Source organism: Panthera leo, chromosome D3 (genome assembly GCF_018350215.1).
Source record: "Panthera leo isolate Ple1 chromosome D3, P.leo_Ple1_pat1.1, whole genome shotgun sequence".
Classification (NCBI taxonomy): Eukaryota; Metazoa; Chordata; class Mammalia; order Carnivora; family Felidae; genus Panthera; species Panthera leo.
The window spans coordinates 5,054,755-5,078,911 of NC_056690.1; the positions used below are offsets into that span (position 1 = coordinate 5,054,755).

At 59.3% G+C, this 24,157-nt stretch overlaps 1 protein-coding gene across 4 annotated transcripts in view; it reads right to left on the minus strand.

Moving 5' to 3' along the window:
• Positions 1 to 24,157, minus strand: part of AACS (acetoacetyl-CoA synthetase) — a 63,720-nt gene that overhangs the window by 27,179 nt on the left and 12,384 nt on the right. For all 4 annotated transcript variants that reach the window (XM_042910232.1, XM_042910236.1, XM_042910233.1 and 1 more), the window contains exons 4-10: positions 21,493 to 21,606; positions 18,380 to 18,477; positions 14,175 to 14,289; positions 13,895 to 13,976; positions 9,697 to 9,844; positions 4,293 to 4,373; positions 1,656 to 1,780 (exon numbers count right to left, since the gene is read on the minus strand). In XM_042910232.1, the coding sequence (XP_042766166.1) occupies positions 1,656 to 1,780; positions 4,293 to 4,373; positions 9,697 to 9,844; positions 13,895 to 13,976; positions 14,175 to 14,289; positions 18,380 to 18,477; positions 21,493 to 21,606 (763 nt within the window). The remainder of the gene's footprint in view (positions 1 to 1,655; positions 1,781 to 4,292; positions 4,374 to 9,696; positions 9,845 to 13,894; positions 13,977 to 14,174; positions 14,290 to 18,379; positions 18,478 to 21,492; positions 21,607 to 24,157) is intronic.

Below are 24,157 nucleotides of genomic sequence, written 5' to 3' on the forward strand. Positions count from 1 at the left end.
GCAGCCGCACCAGCCTCCGCGAACCCGGAGGGCAGGCTCTCCCGGCCGGGTCCGGGGCGGCCAAGGCCACGTCTCTGGCAACATCTGGGGCACGAGCCAACCAGGGCTCAGGACGTGCCTACCACATGGGCCCAGAGCACAGACCTGTGTCAGACACACACCCACGTGCACGCACACCCACACCTACACGCACACGCAGGCACACCCACATATGCACTCACTCTTGCTCACGCACACTTACACACAGTCGCTCACCCTTGTGCACACGTGCACACACACACACACGTGCACGTACACAGACACACACAGAGCTGGGTTTTCCTGGGGCTCTTCATCCTTCAAATTCTTTAGCATCGAACCCCAATAATGCACATTTTCTGACCCCCTTCCTGTCACACACACACACACACACACACACACACACACACACACACCAGAAAGTGTCCCCACCTGGAGCCTGGTTCACAGGTATTAAGGGTAAAGCTCTTAAAGCCATCTACGTTCCCAGAGATTCGATTAACCTTTCGTTGCAAAACAGTCTCATTAGGAACTAACCTTCCTCACCAATATTGGGAGCCAAATGTCAGGATTTAAATATTACCCAGGCCAGGCAAAGCTATATTTGAAATATTAACGGCCAGGGAGGTAAAAACGTTACTGGCTCCTTCTGTTTCCCCACCGTGAACGGATTCAGACTTAAAGTAACGAGCACATTTCAGAGCACGGCTGCTTCCGGGCCCCCAGGGTCTGCTGGTTCTATATTCTCACTCCTGGAACCACGATCATTAGGCCAACAGTGACCGCGCAGCACAGTGGTGAGGACACCTCGGTCGGTTACGATTAACTCATTAGCAGAGAAAGCACTCCCACGCGGTCGGTCTCCTGGCCACTTCCCACAGCGATGAGGAGGAGGAGATTTAGGAGAGGGGGCCCCGCGTCCTTCCCCGTGTTCTGCCTCTGCTCCTCAGGATTCCTGCATATCACTCGATCAAGGAGCGAGCCGTTAGCAGGACTGCATGGAGGACAGACCCCCTCACACAGGGGGAGCATCGTGGAGCAATCTCCAGACAGGCTCGAGGAGACCCAGGGGACAGCAGGCCAGCACCGCGGGACGGCTGGCAAAGGCAGGACTGCCCTCTCGCCATCGGGCCCAGAAGGCCGGCGGCGGGAAGCCCAGACCCTGCGAACGCCCCAGTGCTGGGCTCGGCGCCCGCCCCCTTCCCGTACGCGTCCACACCGTCCCCCGAGCCGCCTGTTTCACACCCCACCTCAGCCTTGAGCCGGAGGAGCCCTGCGTGAGACAGAACCCTCGCTGGCCCCGTGGCCCTGTCTCCCTTCCTCCTGAGCTTTCCCGCCAGTTCTTGGATTCCAGAGTCCTAGAAACAGGATCACGTTCCCTCTCCCGATATCCTGATTGTTTCAGACCCACTCCCGGCCCTGGGGGGTGGCCCCCCAACTCTACACGAAGACTCCCCATCTCCTTGGTGGGCTCCAGTCGGGACTGCCTGCCCCTTCGCACCTCCCTTGGCGACTTCAACCTCCCACACCCCCCCTCGCCCCCCGAGGGGCACCACGCACCCCGGAGAAGGTACCTCCTCTACGGCAGCCGACCGCAGGGTGGCTCTGTGGCCCGGCGTGCTGTCTCGGGTACCTACCCCAGCCGGTCAACCAGGTCCCAGAGCACGTTGGGCGTGGGCACCAAGGGGGAGCCGTCGTACAAGACCAGGGCCGCCCCCGTGGCCAGAGCGGACACCATCCAGTTCCACATCATCCAGCCGACCTGGAACAGAAGGAGCACAGTGCCAACCGAGCGCCCGGCCAGCCGCCCTCACCTCCACCGTTCGGCTCCTCACGTCCCTAGAAATCCTCCCGAGGCCGAGCCAACGGCTGCTGCGAACCGCCCCTCTCAGATGCACGAGGCTTCGCCCCAGGAATTTCACGCCAAGAGCCGACCGCGCACATCAGATCCACGCACACACGCGCGCTAAGAGGGGTCGAAGAACGTCCGCCGCGGCCTTCCCGGGCACAACGGGAGACGGACGGCAGCGAGACGCCCGCCAACGCAAACGTGGTCCCACACGGGCACAGACTACGGAACACCCACACACCGAGTCCGTGAACCCGCGTCCGACGTCTGCACCCGGACGGCCGCCCGCCGCGGCCGCCGACAGGAACGAGGTCTGGGTGGATGCGGACAGGTGTCTGAGACGAGCTTAAGTGTGAAACACGCCAGCAGAGGGCACGCGGCATGACCCCATCCACACCGGGGGGGGGGGGGGGGGGGTGCACAAACCCAGAGGCCCGCGGGGCACGCACGCTGCGTGTGAGAACGACCGCCACGGCTGCCCTGGACCCCGGAGGACGCCGACATCTCACGTGCACTCGGGCGTGCTGTGTGAAAGGGTTCCCACACGCAAGAAGTGCCTTTTCTGTTATCTACGAACAAAGTTTAAGGCACAAAGGTGCTGGCAAACCCACTGACAACAGCTTTCCCGTCCACGCGGGGGATCTGTGGGCGGTTCCAGAGCAGGGCAGCCAGAGGGAAGCTCCGGCAGGAATCTGCCCGCACCGAGGGCCAGGAGGACACCCCACCGGCAAGACGGCCTCGCCCGGCACCCCTGCGGCAGATCCCACGGGGGGACCGGGTGGCCACAAGGCGCCCCAGGCCGCCCGCGGGCACAGCCCGGCAGAGAAGCCCAGACGACGGCTTAGAAGACACGACTGGCACACGGCCTCGGCAAGTCCCCTGCCGTCAAGAACCCGGCGGCCCCCGGAGCCCCCTGTCCTTCCCCTCGGCACCACCAGGGTCGCACAAAATCTCAAGTTAGGTGAGCTGCCTTAATATCCCTAGCTGAGTTTCTTTTACTAAAGAACTCGTCTCCAGAAATCAGCACGGCAGCCCACACAGCTCGCGGTCCGGCCGACCCGCTGTCCAAAAAAGCTGCTAAAGGGGCACCTGGGTGGCTCAGTCGGTTAAACGTCTGACTTCGGCTCAGGTCACGATCTCGCGGTCAGTGAGTTCGAGCCCCGCGTCGGGCTCTGTGCTGACGGCTCAGAGCCTGGAGCCTGTTTCGGATTCTGTGTCTCCCTCTCTCTGACCCTCCCCCGTTCATGCTGTCTCAAAAATAAATAAACATTAAAAAAAAAAAAAAAAGCTGCTAAAGTGGGTCACTAAGTGACACAGAGCAGGCCTGGCTCCACAGGACAAGCCAACCGCCTGTCCTTCGTGGGCAGGACGCTGCCGGGGAAAGTGAAAAGCCTCCGGGAGGACCGCTCCAGATCTGCCACGTTCCGGGCACTTCCCTCGATGCAAAACCCTGTCATTTGAAACCACGTGGCCCCGGGAGGCCGCTGAGTTGGACGTGGTCGGGGCTGCGGGGGTCTTCGTGCCATTCAAACACGACACCCCGTCAACCCTGCTGGGCTGGGCTTCCGCGTGGAAAGGGCCCGGAGGCTGGCACTGCCTGGCGCCACGGGCCCGCCTGTGGGGACAGGGTGAGCAGGGCTCTGGGATACATGCCTGCAGCTGACGGAGACCCAAATCACAGTGAGGAGCGAGGCGACCGAGCATCTAACTGCCCAGCTTCCGGGCCAGCTGGGGCAGGTGCCCTGGGTTCAGCCACAAAACGCACTGGCAAGGACTTGGGGCAGAAAAGAACTTCCGTGAGGGCAGCGGCAGCCAGTGCCTGGGCTTGGCGTGGTGGCTGCCTGAGCCGCACGCCCACTCCCGGGGCAGGGACAGGGGCCTCCTGGCCAGGTTCTGGGCTGGCAGGCGGCTCTGGTCCCCAGGGTGGCCTCTCTCAGGCCCAGCCTGGCCTCCGCACCGGACCCCCAGCTGTCACAGTCATTGGGAGAGCCACCTGGAAACACTTCCTATTACCACCACGGGACTTAGTGCCCTCAAACGCCACCGATTTACTATCTCCGAGTTCTGCAGGTCCAAAGCCCAAAGTCAAGGTGTCTGCAGGACCGCATTCCTCCTGGAAACCTCCGGGGAGAATCTCTTTCTCGGCGTCTACCGGCTTCCAAAGGTCACGCACATCCCTTGGCTCCTAAGCCCACATCACTCTGACCTCTGCGTCCCTCAGAACAGCTCCTTCTCCGACACTGACCCGTCCACCTCCCTCTTACAAGGACCCTTGTGCTCCCGGCAGGCCCGCCCGGCTAGCGCAAGTGAAGGCCCCGGCACAAAACCCCCGGCTGAACCGCATCCACCCTGAAGGAAGCAAAGCGAGCGACGGGAGGGACGCAGAGGGCAGGAGGCACCCCCCGGACACGCACGCTCGACTCACCGTGGTGTAATACAGGAGGGTGTCGCTGCTGTCCATGTTGCCGTGGAGAACGTGTTCCTTCAGGTGCTGGATGAGGGTGCCCTGGGGGGAGGCAGGGGACATGGAGTGAGCGGGGCACCCCTGCACAGACGGCACGGGGGCACAGGCGCAGAGCCCCGGGGAGAAGCCGACCTCCCGCCCCTCGCCCGGAGAAAGCAGACCGCCTAGCAAGCCGGGCCTGGATGCTCTGCCAGCTGACCCGGGGGTCTCTGGGGGCCGGTGGGGGCAGCCTCGGACCGGCCTGTGCGCTCCGGGTGCCAGAGAGACGGGGAGCACCGTGGGACCCCAACCCCAGGCAGAAAGCAGGAGAGGCAAAGTCAGAGATACGAGAAAACCGAACAGAAGCCCACGTGGCAACATGCACCTCCAGGGCGGGCGCCAGCCGGGCGGCACTGGGACGCTTTGCGAGTCTCAGACCAGAGCTCGTGCGACCCTTGGCCGAGGGAGAGCACGAGGCCCTGCTTCCAGCCCAAAGGCCCAGTCAGACCTCCCGACCTCCACACCCGGTCCATTATTTCTCTCCATGAACGTTTAAGAGGCAGGACGTGCACCGGGCCCAGCGCTCTGAGGCACAGGCCACGACGGGCCCCCTCCCCGGCCCCAGGTCTCTGGGCGGCTGCTCCCTGTGTCTATGGCCAGGGACCCTGTAGGTTCCTTCATGCTGGTTTTCTTATCCGGACGCACTGCCCTGCCCTTTGCTTTTTCCACGTAACGTGCCCTGGGGCTCCTTCTCGGGGCACGGAGCTTCCTCGCGTCTGATGTTCAGCTCTGTAATACTCCAGTGCCCATGCCCCCTCGTTCCCAACTTGCTCTGCCTGTCCTGCTGTGAGCCTCGGGAAAGGGAGCACCGGGCAGACGGCCGAGCAGGGACCCTGCACCAGCCCCTTCTCTCTCCCGGCCTCAGTGCTCCCATTCTGCATGGATCTCACACACGATCCCGAGGCCACACGGGGCGCTGCCCCTCGGAAGCCCCTGAAGAGGGCTGGCCCCACACTTCACTCTGGTCCGCAGACGGGAGCACCTGGCTGACGTCAGTGGGCCCCCGTTGTTTAGGGACTACCAGGGCTGAAGCGAGGACCCCTTATCACGAGCAGCCTTGACGACCGACCCTCTTTGTATCCAAGAGAAGTAAAAACGAGCCAGGAGGGGGAGATGATCCCTCTCGAAGCTCAACGGAAACCCTCCTGCCCAACAAGTTCTCCAGCTCAAGAGTCAGAGCTCCCATTCCAGAGCGTGTCCAGAGAGGCGCCCTTCGCCAGGCCCTTGCGGAGCAGCAGGGACCTGAGCCACTTGGGGGCCGGGCAGACCGCAGCACAAGGACTTCCGCTGGGTGGGGGGGACAGGTCCTTTCTGAGGGTCCCCAAGGCCACCTGCAGATTCCTGGAGCGGACCTCCCATGGCTTTATCGAGCATGCATCACGGGGCTCGGGGACAGCCCCCTACCCCGGGGTCAGGAGCTTCTGTGCAAAGTTCTGTGCACTGTTCTCCCTCAGAGTGGGTGGGCACCTGCTAGGGGACAACAATCACTTCAGGAACTCTCTCAGCACAAAACATCCCCACGGCAAATCCACAGACAGGGCCAGGGGCTCCCTGACAACAGCAGCCTGTGGCAAATCCCCCTCCCATTTACTTAAAATTGGCATTTAGGGGCACCTAGGTGGCTGTCAGTTGAGCATCCGACTCTTGATTTCAGTTCAGGTCATGATCTCACGGTTCGTGAGTTCAAGCCCCACGTCGGGCTCTGTGCTAACAGCTCGGAGCCTGGAGCCTGCTTCGGATTCCGTGTCTCCCTCTCTCTCCTTCTGTCCCTCCCCCACTCATGCTCCCTCTCTTCAAAAAAAAAAAAAGTTAAAAAAAATTCTTTTCAAAAAATAAAATAGGGGCGCCTGGGTGGCTCAGTCAGTTAAGCGGCCGACTTCGGCTCAGGTCACGATCTCGCGGTCCATGGGTTCGAGCCCCGCATGGGGCTCTGTGCTGACCGCTCGGAGCCTGGAGCCTGCTTCGGATTCTGTGTCTCCCTCTCTCTCTCTGCCCCTCCCCTGTTCATGCTCTGTCTCTCTCTGTCTCAAAAATAAATAAACGTTAAAAAAAAATTTTTTTTTAAATAAAATCAAAACAAAACAAAACAAAACCGGCGTTCAGTTCAGACCTGTATGTTCGCCCCGCGGTCTGCTCCAAGCCTGGCCTGTGTATAACCCCACACGGGCTTGCTGGGGCCTCGTCCTCCTCTCAGGTGGCACAAAACACGCCAGGCTTTGCTTCCCACTCGAGAATCTCTCTGAATGAATCTTAATTCACAGCAACGGTTCTGCTCTTAATTTTTAAATATTTATGGGTGAGTCTGAGGGGGAGGACGAACAACATGACTTCGTGCGTCTCAACCAGGAAGAGGAGTTTAATATCACAGGAAGAAGAGGGAAGCTGCTTTCTGACACCTCTTGCGGACGTAGAAAACACAGCCTGCAGACCCCGCATGGCCCGGCACCCCCGCGCGCCCGGGGCACGGCCAGCGGTCCCCACGCCGCGGCCCTCCGCCCGGCTGCCTCCAAGCCCCCAGCGGAGACAACGCTGACAACAGGCAAGACGCCTCGTCACTTCTCTGGAGATGCGACAGCCCGGTGGAGAGAGAAGAAGTATAATTTTTCCTGACTTTTCCACACTCTAAATATACCAGGCGTGATGATTTTATGAGCAAGCTACATTATATTAAATACATTTTTATGTTCCTCTCCTAAAAAAGTGACATTCGCTATGCAAAAAGCACTAAAAATAAAAGCACAGTGAGACATTTTGGTTTTCCCTAAAGTGTCTGCTGTTTTGCCACGCAGACCCCACCCTTGTCTACAAGGTTTCTAAAAATGTTCCCCTCTATAGGCTCGTTAACGGGCCTGTGACCAGGCGGACCAGGGCTCTCCTCTCCAGGGAGGATGTGATTCCAGCAACCACAGCAAATGACATCTCCCGACTTGATTTAATAAACTAGGAAGGTTTGAACAACAGGGTCAACTCACTCTCACAAAAAGGCGACTCAACTCTGGCCAGCGTCACTTCTAGAAATAAAGCCTTGGGCCCCCGGACTCCCCCCTCCCTCCTGCCCTGTGGTTTCCTGCGAAGTCACCAGGGGCTCTCGGTGTTTATCTGGAGGCTCTACGTCATAACCTGCGATCAGACCTCCAGCGAATCCAAAACCAGGTAATAATGAAGCCACTGCTAACTCCTTTCCCCATTCTGATGAAAGCACTCTGTGAAAAGCTGCAGAAGGCTTTAAAATGATTCAAATGTAAATGTTCCCTTTGTACAGAAGGGATTCAAACTGCTTCGAGGCAGGGGGAACATCTGTAAAAGCCAAATGCGCTAGAAGAGAAACTTTATATTTAATTTTCAAATAGCACCATCTTGTCGAGCAAAGGCTGGAAAGCGGTCTGCGAACAGGACGTTTGTCCTCTCGAATAACCCCCTTCTTCTGAGCAGCGGGAGAAAAAGCGGCCACAACAAGGTTTGACCAAGAGACCGCAGGCTCTTCTCCTCCCTACAGGCCAAGCCAACTGAGGGAGAAGCAAGGAAGAGGGTCCAGAGAGAAGCTGTGGAACGGACCAGGCAAGAAGCCCAGGCTGCGGGAAGGAGCACCAGGCACGGAGCCCCTGTGTCCCCCGAGACCAGCCCAGGAGGGGTCTGAGTTCCAGGAGGGGACCGACTGTGCCAGAGTCAAAAAGAAGCTCTCCCATCAAGGCCAGAGGCGGGGTAGGAGGAGATGAGGCCAGGAGGGCTCACAGTCACAGACAAGGAACTGTACCTCGGGAGAGTGACCCATTTAGATGACCATCATGAAATAAACTGACATCAGGGGCCTCCTGAACATCACTTCCAAAAGGCATCGCCCCAATCTAACCCGCAGGAAACATCGACCGAACCCAGACAGCCATTCTGCCGGACCAGAGGCTGGGAATCCAAAAATGCCAAGGTCGTGAAAGGTGGAGGCAGGGGAAGGACACCAGAGGCGCGACAGCAGGCGGCTGCGAAGGATGTCATGGGGAGAGGGGAAGCACCCGAGTGGTGATGGTATCACATCCACACGGACTTTCCTGAACGTCACGACGACACCAGGGTTTTGTGAGAGAACGTTCTCGTTCTCGGGAGGTATGCGCTGAAGCACTCAGGGAGAAGGGCCGGGACTCCCCAATTTGTTCTCGAGGGGTCAGCAAAAAGCTAAAGGATAACAACGTGTGTGTGTGTGTTCAGAGAGAGGGAAGCAAAGGAAGAGTCTTTCAAGGAAACATTAAGAACGGACGCTGAGGACGTTAACGATGGCGGAGTCTCGCTGACGTGCCCGCTGCGTTCCCTACCCCTGCACCTGTTCCACGGGCTTGGAACTGTTCCAAGAGTGAACGGTTGAAGTCACTAACGTCGATGGGTAAAATCTCACGCTTAGTGGGAAAGCGTCATTTCAGGTGCTTGAATATGGTTGGACTTTTGATGAAATAAACAGGAAGACGAGAAGTATGTGTTCTGGGCTGAACTGTGTGTCCCCAGAGCCACACTGTGAGGCCCTAGGGCCCAGGACCTTGGAGGGTGACTCCATTTGGAGACGGGGCCTTGGAATCGGTGGAGAAGGTAGAGAGACCACCGCAGCGGGTCCTAATGCAGTCTGGTGGATTTTTTTTTTACAAAAAGAGGAAATGTGGGCAAAAGCGAGCCCCCAGGGACGCCTGCACAGGGGGAAGACCGAGGGAGGACTTCCGAGTGAGACGGCGGCCTCTGCAAGCCAAGGCGACAGGCCTCGGGTCCAACCGCGGACCCCTCGATCTGACTCCAGCCCCGGAACTGTGAGAAAGAAGGGCATGTCTCCTGCTCGAGCCCCCGGCCCGTGGTCCTCGGTCACGGCAGCCCGAGACGACGACCACAGTGCTGGAGCCGTGCTGGAACAGCTTCCTAAGTGCACTTCAGAACCTAACCCAGCGGCTGTCCGTGCCGGACCACAGCCCGCGGTCGGCGCTGTTTCACCACACCACCGAGCACACGCACGCGCGCGCTCTTCTCCCCTGCTCTGCTTCGCCCCTCCTGAAACGGGCCCACGGCGCGGAAGTCAGGGCTCACCCGGTGCACGCCCTGCCTCGGACGCACCGCGGGGCCTCCGCACCGGTCACTGTGGTGACGGGCGCCACGGCAGCGCCTGGAGCAGCAGCTCCGGGCGCCTGGGCTCGGTCTCCGATCTCCACGCTGCCCCCCAACTCGAAGGGGGGCCGCGTGCTGCAGCCTCTGGGGAGGCGGCGCGGTCTGGCTGGGGTGGCGGTGTGGGGTGCAGAGCCGGACGCCCACCTCCGCCAGCCGAGCCCCCAGGAGAGCACAGACGGTTGGAGAGACGTACCCCCGCGGAATGCACCATGCACTTGGGCGCTCCGGTCGTGCCCGACGAAAACATGATGAAGAGTGGGTGGCTGAAGGGCAGCTGCTCGAACTCCAGCTGCGGGGCCTGCTCGCCCCTCCCGGTGGCAAGAAAATCGTCCAGAAACACACTGGGGGCAAAACACACAGACGCAAACGGTGAACGTTCCAGAATGCTGGGTTGTATCCCGAGGCCTCCCAGGCTAGACCTGGCCGCTCGCTGCCCTCTACTGCTTCCGGGAAGGATTTCCTGGGAAAACTAACCTTGTTTGCAGAAGTCCCACCTGAGGGATCCACGCTAATTGAAGGAAAGCTGACAGAGTGAAAATTCCACGTTGCTTTATTAGGACACTCCCAGGGCCCAGGGGGGGTCTCGTCTGAGAACCTGCTAAGTGCTTTAGCAAGCATGTGGAGAAGGACCACTCACAATTAACGCATCCTGTCTGTGTGCAAACTCAGGGGAAGAGCTTGTGACTCTGACACCCGGCCGCCCCAGCAAGGAGCAGGGAGAGGAGACACCAGATTCCCGAGCTTCTCCACAGACGGTCAAGAGCAAGAAGGTGGGGCCAAGATCTGAAAACTACAGTTTCTGAGACAGAAACACTTTTAGGCAGGGGCGCCCGGGGGGGCTCAGTCGGTTAAGCATCTGACTTCGGCTCAGGTCATGATCTCGCAATTCATGGGTTCGAGCCCCGCCTTGGGCTCTGGGCTGACAACACGGAACCTGCTTGGGATCCTCTCTCTCTCCCTCTTTCTCCGCCCCTCCCCTGTTCCTTCCCTCTTTCTTTCTCTCTCAAAATAAATAAACTTAAAAAAAAAAAAAGAAGAAGCCCAAACTGCCCTACGACCCAGCAATTGCACTACCAGGCATTTATCCAAGGGATACAGTTGTGCTGTTTCGAAGGGGCACACGCACCCCAATGTTCACAGCAGCGCTATCAACAATAGCCAAAGTATCCCAAATGTCCATCGATGGATGAATGAATAAAGAATATGTGGTATGTATATGTGTATACACATACACACAAATGGAGTATTACTCAGCAATCAAAAAGAATGAAATCTTGCCATTTGCATCTACGTGCACGGAACTACAGAGTATTATGCTAAGCGAAATTAGTCAGTCAGAGAAAGACAAATATTGTGACTTCACTCATATGTAGAATTTAAGATACAAAACAGATGAACATAGGGGCGCCTGGGTGGCTCAGTCCAGTGGACATCTGACTTCGGCTCAGGTCATGATCTCGCGGTTCATGGGTTCGAGCCCCGCGTCAGGCTCTGTGGCGACAGCTCGGAGCCTGGAGCCTGCTTCGGATTCTGTGTCGCCCTCTCTCTCTGACCCTCCCCCACTTGTGCTCTCTCTCCGTCTCTCAAAAATAAATAAATGTGAAAAAAAATGAAAAAAAAACACAGATGAACATGGGGAAGGTGATCAAAAATAAAATAAAAACGGGGAGGCGGGGGCAAAACCTAAGAGACTCTTAAACACAGAGAACAAATTAAGGGTTGCCGGAGGGGTTGTGGGAGGGGGGGGATGGGCTAAATGGGCAAGGGGCATTGAGGAAGACACTTGCTGGGATGAGCACTGGATGTTACACGTAGGGGATGAATGACTGGAATCTACTTCTGAAATCATGATTGCGCTCTACGCTAACTAACTTGGACGTAAATTAAAAAAAAAAAAAAAAAAAAAAGCCCAGCTCTTGACTACTGCCTAAGAAACCCACCCCCAAAGCTGACATAAAGAACCAATGCACGTGGCCAAAAACCAGCAAAGGAGGCACAGACCTGTGTTCTGAGCAGAAACAGGGCTGTTGAAGCTGCAAAGCCATCTTGGGAGAGGCGCCTTCTCTACTTTGAGACCAGCAGGAACATTGATCCTGGCCTATCCTTCCATTGGCTCGAAAGGGACAAGGGAGGGGGGAACAAACCCGCTGTTTTGACAGATGGAACTTTCTCTCTTTCAGGGAAGGGGGAGAACCAGCTACACTCAGCCCGCAGCGATTTGCTAAGAATAATTACTGAGAAACACAAATGCACACACTCTAAAGCGGTCTTTGAGGACAAGCACGTCTCCTGGGGGCGGCATGGAGGTTTACAAAGGGCATCCAGAATAATTCCACTCTGAGCGGTAAACAAACAAAGCCTTCTGCTCCACGGTGTCCGGGAAATTATTCGCTGTGGAACTTTCCAGCCAACGAAAGCCCCACTCCTCCTCCACCTCCCTTCCCAATCCCATTTACACAAAGCGCCCAATCTAATCGGATACCGCGCACAAAGAAAAGCCTTTTCTTCCGAACGGTCTGTAAATCACAGTAAATAGCAGTTACTTGTGTCGCTCTTCTAAAAATGAAAAACCCCGCAGGGCGGTCCCCCCACCGGCCCGGTCTCCGACACAGGCACGTCTGTGTGCTCAGTTTATCTGCGGGATCCGGCAATCGAGAGCCGGGTAGCAGGGGAGGTGCGATTCCCAGGGTGGGGCGGGGGCTGTGATGCTGCAGGGCGCTCTCGTTTCACACCAATCGCTGCCGAACACGTTCAGAGGGATAAAAGCTGGGCCACCGTGGGGCCAGAAAGGCTGCCAGGCTCTCCTCCAGCTCTGGGCGCGATGGCCCCCAACATAAAGCAGGGAGCTGTGTCTGCCGTGTGAACGGGGACCAGGACTCTGTCATCGGGCTGTGATGTATCCTGGCGGGTAGGGTTCCCGCGGCACAAGGGACAAGTGCAAGCCCCGGGCCGGCCCGTAAGGCCCTGCACACTCTGACCCGGATGCTCCACGGAACAGAGCCCCCCGCGGCCTGTGGCTGTCGCCTGCTCCCCACGACAGACAGCACTGCTGAGGGCTAACAACCAAGCGTGCCTGCCCAGCACTCACTCATCTGACGCTCGCAAGTCCGGGACGAAGGTGCTGTTCTGCTCATTCTACAGGCGGGGAACCCAGGGCCCACACAGGTGAATCCCTCACCCAGGGTCACACAGCGGACGTCTGGACCTGAGCGGTCCGGCCTGAGACCACAGCCCGCAGGGAAGAGGCACCCTGCTGACAAGCACCCTGCCCGTCTCTCAAGGTCGCCTTAGGTGCCGCCTCCCCCCAGATCCCACACCCTTCTCCCAGGCCCTGGGCACTTCCTGCCCACCCCCCCCCCCCCCCATTCAAGGAGCGGGCTATGTCTACTGGGCCCGATGGTCATGGCTCACCCTCCCTGCAGGTGTGGCCCGTCTGCCTGCCTGCAGGGGGCGCCTAGGTGTTTCAGGCGGGTGAGCGTCCAACTCTTGATTTCGCTCAGGTCATGATCCCAGGGTCATGAGATCAAGCCCCACGTCAGACTCTGCGCTGGGCTTGGAGCCTCTCTCTGTCTCTCTCTCTCTCTCCCTCCTCCTCCGCCCCTCATTCCCCTCTAAAGAAAAGCCCTCCCTGTCCCCCCCCACGGGACACAAGGACCCCACTGTGCACCTGTGTGACGCTTCGCACGCAGCCTCAAGGGGCCGCCCTCCAGGCTCCTGCCAGGGCCCCACACGGGGCTAGAGGGACAGATCCGCCCATACAGGTAAACACACCTGGCGGCTGAACTCTCCCCACAGCTGTTTCAAGGAGGAGGAAAGGGGTACAGCACCAAGAATCTGGAGACAACCCATGACCCCCTTCCTAACTCCCAGTCCAAACTAACCCGCTCACAATACCATTTGCTACTTAGGGTGCGTGTTGCACCAGCTTATAAATGTCAGAGGAACAGAGGAAGACACTCCTAGCGATAAGGACAAAAATCGGTTCCGGAAGGGAAATTTACGTATGTGTGCACATTCAGGTGTGCGTACAGATGCAGTCACACACATATACGTGTGCATGCACCTGCGGGCACGCGCGTACGTTCATGTCCATTGAGCCGGGGAGCGGGGCTTGACCTCCCACTGGGAAGGGACGGCAGAGAGAAAGTATTCCTGGGGCTGTTCTGATCCTACGTGGCTCTGTGGCTTGGGGAATTCACTCTGGGGCCTCAGGTGCCCCTCTACAGGAGTGATTTTTCTTTTCAATTTTGAAGTTGAGAGCCCCCCAGATGCCCCTACGAGAAGTGATTTTTAAGTGAAACCTGCACTTCTAAAATGAATGAGTCACAGAATCGACTTCCCGGGGGGACTCCCAGTAGGCTCCACACGGACGCAGCGATCCGCTGGCTTACCTATTTGGAATCTTGGAAATGTCTATCTTCTCTCTTGAGGCGAGGTATGGAATCAGCACCACCCTTTCCAAGTCTGGGAGTCCTGGAGGAGGTGGGGGGCGGGGGGGAGCGCAGGCTCGCCGAACGACACACGCCGCGGATGTGCTTCCCGCCCAGCGTGACACAACCGAGAGATGGGGGCTTCCCGGGGTTTGGCCGCTCGCGGTCCAGGGGCCCTCGTGCCTCCCCTCTCCGCACCCCGCCCCAGCCCTGCCGGCCCCCACTCGGCCGAGCCACGCACCTCTGACCACCTGCTGCAGCTTCTCCGTGTGGCTGAACTCCTTGCCGTTGTACCTGACCGCCTCCACGGAGAAGATGAGCTTGGGCTGGATCTGAGAGAAGCGGTCCAGAACACCCTGGAAGGGGAAGGGAAGGTCGTCGCCATCAGTCACGCCGAAGGCAAAAACCTTAAGCAACCCACGCGACCGCCTCGAGGGAAAGGAACCGCGCGACGTCGGGGCACCAGGCGCGTTCCTGCGACCCCGCCAACCCGTGGCCCATACAGAAAACCGAGCAAGCCACGACTGGCCCCTGAGAAATGAACGTCACTTTGAGGAAAGGGTCAACGTAGACTCACAGACGCGCTGAGACAGCACAGCACAAGTGTAGGAGACGGGGAACCTTCGGGGGGAGTATCTGCACCCCCAGGGAGATGCCCCGCTTTGCGGAAAGAGCCCTGAATACAGCCCCTCCAGCACCTGGCGCACACGAGACGAGCTTCGCCGGCGTGTCCGTACCTTGGTCCCTCCTGATCTTCAGTTACGAGGTGCGCGAATCCTCCAAAAGGCACTTTCTGCCAACCAAACGCACGCCCCTACAAACGTGTATCCTCGTAAATAAGCCCCATTTCCAAGGCAGGCCCACCACGCACGGAGTCGGGTCCTGGCAAGCACATCTCTTTCTCTGAAAGCAGCACGCCTCCGTGTGGGTAACGACTCGTTTGGGACACTGACGTGGACAGACACGCTCACTACAACCGGAGTGTGAGCCCAGGGGCGACAGGGAAGCGCTCCCGGGTCCAGACCTCGGTGGAGCCCTCTTCATCCACAAGCACGGCACCTGGGGAGGCACCGCCCGGAACGGCGCTTCCGCCCAGGGCCAGAGCCCCACGATCGGCACCCGGGTCACTCCCAGGGCACAGGCAGTGACGCCAGGATTTCCCAAGAACATCCCGGTCTCTGACACCGCTGGGCGGCAGGAACCAGAAGGGAAAGGCACAAGGGCCAGGAGGTTCGTCAGCACAGGCAACGGCAAGAGTGATGCAGGGAATTCGGGAGAATCACCAGGAAAACCATTCGGCTGATGACAGGCATAGTGGTGATGTAGAAACTCGATAGAGCAAGATACAGAGTGTTCTTAAACCTCAGGATTCTTTTTTTAAATTTTTTTTAGTGTTTATTTTTTTTTTTTTTTTTTTTTAATTTTTTTTTTTCAACGTTTTTTTTAATTTATTTTTGGGACAGAGAGAGACAGAGCATGAACGGGGGAGGGTCAGAGAGAGAGGGAGACACAGAATCGGAAACAGGCTCCAGGCTCCGAGCCATCAGCCCAGAGCCTGATGCGGGGCTCGAACTCACGGACCGCGAGATCGTGACCTGGCTGAAGTCGGATGCTCAACCGACTGCGCCACCCAGGCGCCCCTTAGTGTTTATTTTTTTGAGAGAGAGACAGAGCACAAGTAGGGGAGGGGCAGAGAGAGAGGGAGACACAGAATCCGAAGCAGCTCCAGGCCCTGAGCTCTCGGCACAGAGCCCGACGCGGGGCTCGAACCGGTGAACCGTGAGATCATGACCCGAGCCGAGGTCGGACGCTCAACCGACTGAGCCACCCAGGCGCCCCTCAAAGCTCAGGATTCTAAGCGGGGCTGAGAGTTGCCGCTTTATGTGGGAAGAAAAGCTTTGCCAATAAAAATCCCAACACGCACTGAGCGCTCACCGTGCCAGGCGCCGCTCCGGCCTGCTCCAGGCATGCGCGCATCTGGCCTGCGCAGCCCCGGGAGCAAGGCAGTACTGTTCGCCCACGTCCTGGCGGAAGCGCGAGCAGGTTGAGCAACGGGGCCACAGTAACGAGCGGCAAATGGCAGAGCCGGGGCTGCAGGCCGGTGCTCTTAACCATGCGCGGCCTCTGCGAGAGACTAGCCTGAGCGACAAGGAAACCAAAGGGCAGCAGCAGAGAACAGGGCCGGGTCCCGGGCCGACTGAAGCAGGACCAGGAAGAGGCAGCGGGGGCTGGAGACACGGAGCAGGAGGGGGTCCCCTCGGGGGCGGCCGCAGGAGCAGGTTCCACAGCGGGGCGGGAGGGGAGAGGCTGTCCCCAGGCAGAGGGTACCTCGGGAGACGCTCAGGGAACGGAAGGCCCGCGGGAGGGCCTCGGGTCGGGGAGGGGCTGCCAGAGTCGGGCTGGGGGCGCCCCGGAAGGCAGCAGAGACATCTCCGTGACACCCCGCGCCTCCCCTGCTCTCCCCTGCGCGAGGCGCAACACTCAGGATGGAAGGACCCAGCCCACCAGGGACCCGGGCCTCACATGTCACAGAGCTCCCGGCCACGGTGACGGCCAACAGACAGCGAAGACCACAGTGTTTCAGAATCAGAGGTCTGGGCCCGGCCACGGACAGACCCAGAGGCCCCAGGGGAAGCCGTTGGCCCTGTCGCTTTCCGACCCCCCGGAGGGCTCTCCCCCGAGACTCAGGCCACAAGGCCAGAGAGAACTCCCAGAAGCCGCGAGCCGAAGCCCGGAGACGGCAGAGCCACGCTGCCATCTAGCGTGCAGCAGGGTCAGCAGCGCAGGCTGGAGAGCCATCTGCTGGGGACACGTGGCACGGGACGTGGCAACAGCAGAGTGGGAGGCGGCTGGACGCTGGCCCGCGTCCCAGCCTCCCACCCTGTACCCGGAGGCACAATGCACCGCCCGGTGCCACCAGGGGCTCTGCTCTCCATGAGGTCTCCGGGCTAGGGCTTCCTTCCAGCCCCAGAAGGCCACGACCACTGCCCTGTGCCACGCCCAGCTCTCCCAACACCTTCGTGACCGGCTCAAAACACCCACGTCACTTTTAAAGGCTGACACGCGGTGATTTCGGGGGGCGGTGAGCCGAGCGTGGCCCCAACCCCACGCAAGCATCCATTCTGCGGTCCCCGTGGGGCGACCAGGCACAGGCACAGGAAAGCCCCAGGAGGAAAACGACCGCCAAGCCGGGAGGTCCAGGCGGCCACCTGCTTCCCGAACTCGGCAGAGCCCGGTCCTCGCCGCAGCCCCAGCCGGCCACTTCACTGCCCCCGCGCCTCCGCACCGCATGGGGCAGAGGAGACCTACTTGGACCACCTTTACCAGAACAGCAGGCCTCAAGGTAGACGCAAGTCCCAAGCTCGTACCCGAAAACCAGCCCTGCGGCCGAGACCAGCCCGACCACGGGGCGCCGAGCTCGAACGTCACCAGCGGCTGAAGCCGGAGCCGAGGTGCGCCAATGTCGCCTCGCGGGCCCAGCCTCCTATGCTCATTCCACGGCCCTCTCTTCCCACCGTCCCTGTTTCGCACAGGAGGGTAAACTGCTCGCCCAGGGGTGCAGGGTCGGCAAAGTCGGGACAGCCTCAGCCGCTAAGCTGTGCTGGCCGGTGCCCGGAACAGGGGCCGGGCCAGGAGCGAAGCACCTGATGCCATGGAGAGTGGCCGGGGGCCCGGATGCCCACCGTGTCCCCTAACTGGGGTCTGTCCTCATGGCTCCCAAGGGACCCACATCGTCGAGGCTCTGCAAGCAGGAAAGGCCCCGGGCCGGCGAGTGGAGGTCCCGGGGAAGTCCTGTTCTGCCGCCACTTCCTTCTCCACAGCGGGGCTGAGCACGCGCCTCCTGCCCCTGCCTGGGCCCCTCTGGCGGCTGGCTGCACCCTGGGTCCTTGGTCCCCTCGGCTCCGCAGAGATAAAGAGGCCCACCCTCTTCCCGCGCAGAGCACAGATCCAAAGCAAGAGATCAGAAACGGCAGGGAAAGACCCAAGTGCCAGGAGACCTCGGGGGAGCCTCTGTGAGCAAACCCAGATGGCGGTCTGCACAACAGAAACATCAGAAAGTCTCCTGCGGTCACGAGTGCAGAGATGACCAGACACCTCCCGTGAGATCCCCAGCGCCATCTGCCACACGAGGACGGGACGTTAGCAACGCCAGAAAAGAGGAGGGTTCGTTGGTGTGTAGATTTAAAACCAAGGCTCGGCTCACTCTGGATCCTTCTCTCCCATCGTTCCGGTGTCACCGGCCGGTGAGACAGGAGGCCGTCGTGACATCGTCTCCTTCCCGGCCTGCCAGTCCTGGGCCACAGCTGCCCACGCCCCTGCCCAAGACGCCGGGTGGGCAGAGCCCTCCCCTTGGGAAATCACACAGGAATGTTTCCGTGGCCAGTGGCCGCACCCCCAGGGCACTCAGGGGCACACGGGCGCCCCTCACTGGGGACCCCAACTCACGTTCACACCGAAGTCTGGGGACGTGGAGCTCCAGATGGCACCGATGCTCGCTGCAGCCAGCATGGCCTCCACGGCATGCACACCATTGGGTAAATAACCTGTCATCGGGCACAGGGAGAAAGCCTCGGGTTCAGGGTACGTGCGATGCAGTGGACTACCAAAAGGGACCTCTGAGAGCCAGGCAAGCAGTGGGGAGAGCAGCCTGCTTTGACCAGCCCAAGGAGCATGGCCAGCCCCACCCCATCCCAGCTGCCCTGACATCCCCGTTCAGACGGCCCCACCGCTTACCCCCAGCCTGTCCACTCCTTACAGCCACCCCCTCCAACCCATACTAACCAGAATGATCCCCACAGCCTGCATGATCCGGCCCTGGCCTCCTCTTCCTCCGCTCTGCCTCCTTCTCCAGTTTTCCAGTTGTTCTAAGCTCCTCCTGCCCCAGGGCCTTTGCACAGGCTCTCTGTTCTGCCTGAACACTCTTCCACACACACCAGTTGCTCTAAACTCCTCCTGCCCCGGGGCCTTTGCACAGGATGTCCGTTCTGCCTCAATACTCTTTCACACACAGCAGCCTTCCTGACTCTGCAAATTCATTATTTAACTCTTAATGTAAATGAGACTTTCTCAGAGACGCCTTCTCCGAGGCCCCCCGATAAACTCAGATTCCCTGGCCGGTCCCCACAAAGCACACTCTATTTTTCCGTCACCAAATTTACCATGATAATCACCTGCATCTGATAATATAACTGTCAATTTCACAGCTGGTTCCCACAGGAGGGCAGGGACTTTGCCTGTCTTGTCCTTTCCTTTACCAAACGCCTTTTACCATGCCCTGCATATCAAGGCCCTGAGATATGGGTGCGCTGGCTGGTGGATGGACGGATAAATAGACAGACAGGTGGACAGACGGAAGGGGGAAGGAGAGGCAATAAGGGAATCGAGCAGGAGTCGAGAGACCCAGAAAAGCCTGGAAGGAACACAGCAGAGGCAAGAGGCTGGGCTGTAATGACAACAGACGCAGAGCAACTTTGGGGCCAGAGGGACTCCGGTCAATTAGACAGATGGTCCTAAATGTCCTGGAGGAAAGGAGCATACACACAAGGCACTGGGGAGCAGGGGCCGTGGCCTAATGCCGCCCCCGCACGGCCCCCAGGCGACCACAGAAGCCCCGCAGTCCCGGCACCCGGGGCTCTGAGCCTGTACAGCTCTCTCCCTGCTTCCTCCCCCAAGGCGCTCCACTCTCCCCTTCTTCAAGTTCGCTGTACCTCCCTGGCAGCCAGCCAGGAGCGCCCCCAAAGGGCGAGGCTCAGCCGGGAATGCGCCCAGCATCTGGCACAGGCAAGCCTGCGGTCTCCTGAGTTTACCATGTAAACTGCAATGTCCCCGGGGCAGGGCAGGACCCACGCCCGGGGGGCCGCACACCCAGGCTTGGTGCCACGGCAGTGAGCACGCGTCACGGACAAGAGAAACCCATAAGAGCAGCCCCGACAGGTGTCTGAAGCCCCTCAAGCATCTTCCCGCGTCCTCCTCCCCCGTCAGGAGTCATTCCCTGGTGCCCTCTTCCGGGAACCACAGCCCCCAGTCCTGGAACTGTGGTCGGGTCAAGTTAGTGTCCAGGCTGAGACCCTCACGAGCATGGGTCACCAGGCACCCGCATGAGTTTGCACAGTCGGGACATCGCCCACAAAAGCACGGCCCAGAGGGGGTCTCGACCGTCTTCCCCAACACACGCTGGTCTCCACTTCTCCTTCTCTCGGAAAATGTTTGCTTCAAAAAGAGACTTGTTTTAACGAAAATGAGAGGAAAGAGAACACTTAGAGGGAAGAAAAAAACCAGAGGCAATAAGAACCTTCTGAATTCCTTTTCTAGACCTCAAAAGGGTGGCTTACACCGGGGGAAGAGCCACAGATATGGAGGCTTCAAGCACACGTCCCTGCTACGACTAGGGCCCCACGCTCACACACACTCACCCACAAGAGCCCGTCACACACCCACCGCGCCCCGGCCGCCCTGCGGACAGAGACGTGGCCGTGCACAGAGGACACAGCCCCTGTCCTCCAGCGGGAGGACAGACAGACGGACACACGCACACACAAACGATCCCAAGATTTCAGATGGGCGATGAGGACCACAAAGGAACATAAAGCAGGCTGCGTGCAGGGAGGGCCGACGGTTTCCCGTGGGACAGCAGGGACCTCGCTGAAGCGTGCGAACCCCGGAGGTCAGTACAGCCCATCCAGGGCCGAGACAGGGGGCGACGGCTGCGGTGACCCCCGTCTGCTTCCTTCCCAGTCAACTGACACGCGAGCAGGGCCTCCGTGCCCAGCTGCCATGGGAGGAGACACGGGGTACAGCCTTTACTCGGTTTACAATGATAAGGCCGCCCTCTTAGCAAACACGCTGAATGCCCACTTGCGGTGAGTTCCCCCGGGAGAGGCGGCTTCTCCCACTGCCACCTGCCCTGTGGCCCTGTCCCACGGCCATGGGGGTGGGGAGGCAGACCAGCACCCCGGACACCCCGCCGGCTCGAGGATAAGTCCTCTTATCTCCCCCTGTTTGCCCTGGGGGCACGCCCACCCACATCTAAATTAACTAAAGGTCCTTGGGGCGGAGAACAGGTCCACACACAGGCCCGGAAACCTTCCCCAGGAGTCAAGGTGAAAGGAAAACTGTAAGAAAACACCTGAATGTGCTCGGTGGGAAATCAAGACTCACTGCCAGATGCAGAGAGAACAAAGGAAGGCAGGAACTGGGGAGGGGGCCGGGGAGGGAGAGGGAGCCAGGCCCCCCTTTGCCCTCTGGAGACACCAACCTTGGTTCCTTCTGGAAGGAGGGCCCCTGCCTGCCCTACCACCTGTGGTGCACGCCCAGCCCACCATGCTCCTGTCACCCCTGCAGGTGCCCTGCCTCATGAACCTCCGGGCCTTTGCACAGGCTGTCCCTGCCCTCTCGGGGCACCATGACCTTCCTTGGCCATCTGTCCTCCACCAAGCGTGGATCGCTGAGGTCCTACAGGGTTGCTCGCAATCTGCCATTGTCCGAAAGTCGCCTCAACCTTCCAAGCTGGTCACTCCACCTCGTCTCTCCCCCAAACCACAAGAGCCCAAAACACTTACCAACGACCCGGTCTCCTTGTTTCACACCCATTTTCCTCATTGCTGCTGCAAACAAAGCCACCTGCTGCCGCAACTCTTCAAAAGTCACCTTCACAATTTCCTCTTTGCCTTCCCCTGGGAAGAGAACAGGGACACACAGTGGAGACGAGCCGAACAGAAAAGTTCCGAGTCGTAGACTCGTCCAAACATAGGTTAGAAATGTGTCACACATCAGGGCGCCTGGGGGGCTCAGTCGGTCAAGCTTCCGACTTCGGTTCAGGTCATGATCTCACGGTCTGTGGGTTCGAGCCCCGCGTCAGGCTCTGTGCTGACAGCTCAGAGCCTGGAGCCTGCTTCGGATTCTGTGCCTCCCTCTCTCTCTGCCCCTCTTCTGCTCACACGCTCTCTCTTTCTCAAAAATAAACATTAAAAAAAAAAATGTTTTCTCTCAAACTAAATAAATTTGCATTTAAAAATTTAAAAAAATGTTTTTTTAAATCATGTTTAAAAAAAAAAAAATGTCGCACGGACACAGGTTTACTCAACTTCCCGGGACGTGCGTGTGGCAGTCAGCCGAGGACAGAAAAATGATCAAGGTCTCTGTGGAAGACAGGTCCGTGACAAGGGTGAGATATGAATTTCCACCTAACAGACGGCGATGACAGGGGAAGACGGTGTGCTCGCCGGCCTCCGCGGCGGCCCCCAGTGAGCCCCGCCCCCCGTGCTGGTGCTCTCATGCGGGTCCCCCCACACCGAAGGGGCTCCGAGCCGGGTGAGCGACAGGGCACTGGAGACAACGGGGACCTGTGAGCCTTGGTCACAGAAGACACGGCCGCTCCCACCCCGCTCCCTCTGGGGGAATCCAGCTGCCGTGTTGTGAGGACACTCAGGCAGCCCCCGAGAGGCCCACGCGGGGGGAAACTGAGGCCTCCCGCCGGCAGCCACGGCAGTGCCCCATCTTGGACCCGGACCCGCCCGCCTCGGTCAGTCCTTCGGATGACGCAGCCCCCGCCAACGTCCTTGCCGCAACTTCGTGAGAGGCTCCCGAGCCAGAACCCCCCAGCGAAGCCACTTCTGAACGTGCAACCCACAGAAACCGTGAGACGCTCTGTTCGCCATCTGCGGCCGCGGTTTTCGGGAAATTTGCTCCACGGCGACAGGAAATGAACACGGCTGACAGTCGATGTTGCGTGGCTGTGGGAAAACTATCTGGCTGTACTTTCCACGTGGAAGACGTGAATCCCGGCCGTTATCTCTGACGCAGACACGTTACTCCTGACTGCCAACTGCCGTTCGATTCTGCCGCACGGGGCATCTCCCTTCCAAAGTGAAGAAATGTCCTGACTTCTGTTTGGTGTCGACCTGGCTTCTGCCATCTCCTTAAGGTTACCTACGCCCGCCCCTGGTTCTTCTCCCCCCTCGCCAGGCGCCCTTCGAAGTCCCTCCCCCGTGCTCCCCTCCCCCCTCCCAGATCATTTCTGACCCTGTAAAAATACTCAGCAACCTGAAACCCACTGTTTGGAGACACAGCGTGCTGCACCCGCGGCTGTTCTCGGAACTCCAACACGGACGGCACGGACGCACGCTGTTGCGCTCTGCTCGCTGGAGCGCCAAGGGCCCGGCGCACGCCCGCCTCTGGCGGCACCTCCTGGCCTCGGCAGGGACCATCCCTGGGAGGGACGGACTCGGCGGAGAATGCCGGAGCAAACTCCACCCCGCACGGGGCAGCCGCACGCAGCCGGCAGAGGAGGAACAAACCAGGAAAACACGCAGAAAGTGAAACACAGTTGTCTTGAAATCCCCAAGCCAATAACCAGCCGATCTAGGACCCTGCTTAAGAAAGTACCCCACTGGGGGGCCGGCGTGGCTCTGTCCGTTAAGCGTCCGACTCTTGGTTTCAGCTCGGGGCATGAGCTCACGGTTCATGGGATCGAGCCCCACGTCGGGCTCCACGCTGATGGTGCAGAGCCTGCTGGGGATTCTCTCCCTCTCTTTGCCCGTCCCTCCCGCAAATGCGCTCTCTCTCTGTCTCTCTCTCTCAAGATAAATAAACTTAAAAAAAACCAAAGGTACCCTATTTATAAACTAAATATGATCCCTGGCTTGAGGGCATTTGTTTGCCCCGCAAATACAAGAGGGAGCTCCTTAATGGAAGACGTTCACATATTTAAAGGGAAGAGATGGGCAGGAGAGGGGGGTGGGGGCAGAGGGTGAAACGGACACAGCACACCCAAAATTACAACCATGCCTCCCTAACCCACCTCAACACGGAGCTAGGCTTAAGAAAAAAGGGGCTGGGTTCAGCCAGTGCACACGAGAGGAGCGGGGCGTGGGGGGTGGGGGGGGGGGGGGGGGCTGGGAAGAGAGAGCGAACGAACGTGCACGGCCAGTTCAGTCCAAACCCAGCCACCCAGAAGACTGGCGTGTTTCACCACCACCTTCACTGCTCTTCGGTTCTGTTTTTCCAAAAGATTCACGTCTGACCTTTCCCGCTTTCCAGAGGGGGAAACCAGGACCTCGTGCGGTGCCCGAGACCTTGGGTGAAAGTACAGACACACCCAACGAGAGCAGGAAAAGAAGATGAGACAGAGACCCAGGTTCGCACTCCTCAGGCTTCAGGCTCGTAAGAGGCGCTGAGCGGTGTTTACAAAGGGACCCCGGCACCCGGGGCAGGACAGCCCTCGAA